This window comes from Terrapene carolina, unplaced genomic scaffold (assembly GCF_002925995.2).
Source record: "Terrapene carolina triunguis isolate 2854851 unplaced genomic scaffold, T_m_triunguis-2.0 Scaffold36305, whole genome shotgun sequence".
Taxonomy (NCBI): Eukaryota; Metazoa; Chordata; order Testudines; family Emydidae; genus Terrapene; species Terrapene triunguis.
The window spans coordinates 1-1,660 of record NW_020700656.1 but is presented as its reverse complement, the minus strand read 5'-3'; the positions used below and the strand labels follow the sequence as shown (position 1 = coordinate 1,660).

At 54.5% G+C, this 1,660-nt stretch overlaps 1 protein-coding gene across 1 annotated transcript; it reads right to left on the bottom strand.

Moving 5' to 3' along the window:
- Positions 1 to 353: 353 nt before the first annotated feature.
- On the bottom strand, positions 354 to 1,568 carry LOC113405429 (the record flags this gene model as incomplete). The annotated part of the gene is made up of 3 exons (XM_026646639.1): positions 1,279 to 1,568; positions 1,000 to 1,163; positions 354 to 656 (listed from the first exon to the last, which is right to left on the bottom strand). Coding segments are annotated over exons 1-3 (693 nt in total), but the record flags the coding sequence as incomplete, so codon positions are not given.
- Between the last annotated feature and the right edge of the window lie 92 nt (positions 1,569 to 1,660).

The window sequence follows — 1,660 nt, the reverse complement described above, 5'->3', positions numbered from 1 at the left end:
TCCACCTGTCAGTCCATCCATCCATGTGGTCATCATCCATCCATCCACCTATTTGTCCATCCATCTATCAGTCCCTTCATCCACCTGGCTACCATCCAGCCATCTATCTGTCTATTTGTCTAGCCATCTATCCATCCCTTCATCCTCTTGTCAGTTTATCCATCCATCCACTCATATGGTCATCCATCTGCACATTTTCCTGTCTGTCCACCTATCCATCCACCTGTCAATCCATACAACCATCCGCCTGTCCATCCATCCATCCAACCACCTACCCACCTGTCCATCTCTCCATCCATCTGTCTATCTGCCTGTCAACCCATCCACCTCTTTCTCCCACCCCTTCCTTCTACCATTCTGTTCCACCAAGTCCCCTTGGCCTTGGCTCTCCGTGCTTGGATGGATCCTCTCTCCCCACAGCACAGCTGGTGGGTCCCTCCGATCCCCTGCCCCTCACCGGAGTTCTCGGCACCATGGGGCAACTCGGGCAATTTCATGCGGGCGCGGCTGGGCTCCTGATACTCGGTCTCCCCCGAGTGGATGCGCTCGTAGCGGTTCGAGTGGCGTTGGGAGCCCATCGTGTTGTTGATGACGATGGTGTCGCCCGGGACCGACAAGTGCACGGTCAGGTCGTCGTCGGAGATTCGCCGCTGGGCCTGAGAGGGGCGGCAGGGAGATCACACCAGCCCCTGCACTGACCACAACACCCCACTCCCTCCCCAAGGGTTAGGAATGAACCCAGGAGTCCTGGCTCCCAGCCCCTGCTGCTGTAACCCACTAGACCCCAATCCCAACCTCCAGAGCTTGGCCAGAACCCAGGTGTTCTGATTCATGTCTGCCCCACGAGATATAGGAGCAGCACGCATGTTAAGGAATGTATAGGTATATGCTCTGTAATGCCACCCAATGGCAAATATAACACACACTCACATCCCTATACAGCTCTGCCAGGGCCCCTCAATCCCAACCTGCAGCCCCTCCTGGCCCCATCTCACTTACTTTCCCCAGGATCTTTTTCCAATATTGCCTCCAAAGGATGAGGAAGATGACGACCAATAGCAGCAGGATAATGGCCACCAGGCAGCCAATCAGAATGGAGGTATTGCTGTTATCATCCTTGGCGATTGGCTGGCCAGATTTAGACTCTCCTTGGACCTCGAGGTCTGAAATGGACAGAGACAAGGAGAAGATTTGGGACCAGCCTCGCAGTGGGTGGATCCCAGGGAAGAAGGCCACAGTAACCCCATGCACTGTCCCACCCCTTGCCGAGTGGCTTACCCTGGAGTGTGAGGTTGGATGTGACCCCGGTGTCTCTGTGAAGGGTGGAGCCAGGGTCTTCCAGGACACGGGGGGCTGCAGCACCCCTGCCCGAGGGCCGGGGGCCAGCCATCGGGGGCCAGTGGCTTGTTCCAGAAACGGACCCGTCGTCCACCACATCTGGGGAAAGAGAAGCAGCGAATGAATGGAGGGGAAAACGAAAGAATGAACTCAGCAACGCACTCATTGAAGAATGAGAGGGGGGAAAAGAAGAACCAATGAGTTAACGAACAACAAGAACCAACTAATTAATGAGTGAGAGAACTAGCAAACGAAAGAACAAAAAAAAGCTAACAAACCAACAAAACAACGCACGAATCAATGCAACCAACTAACTAACCCA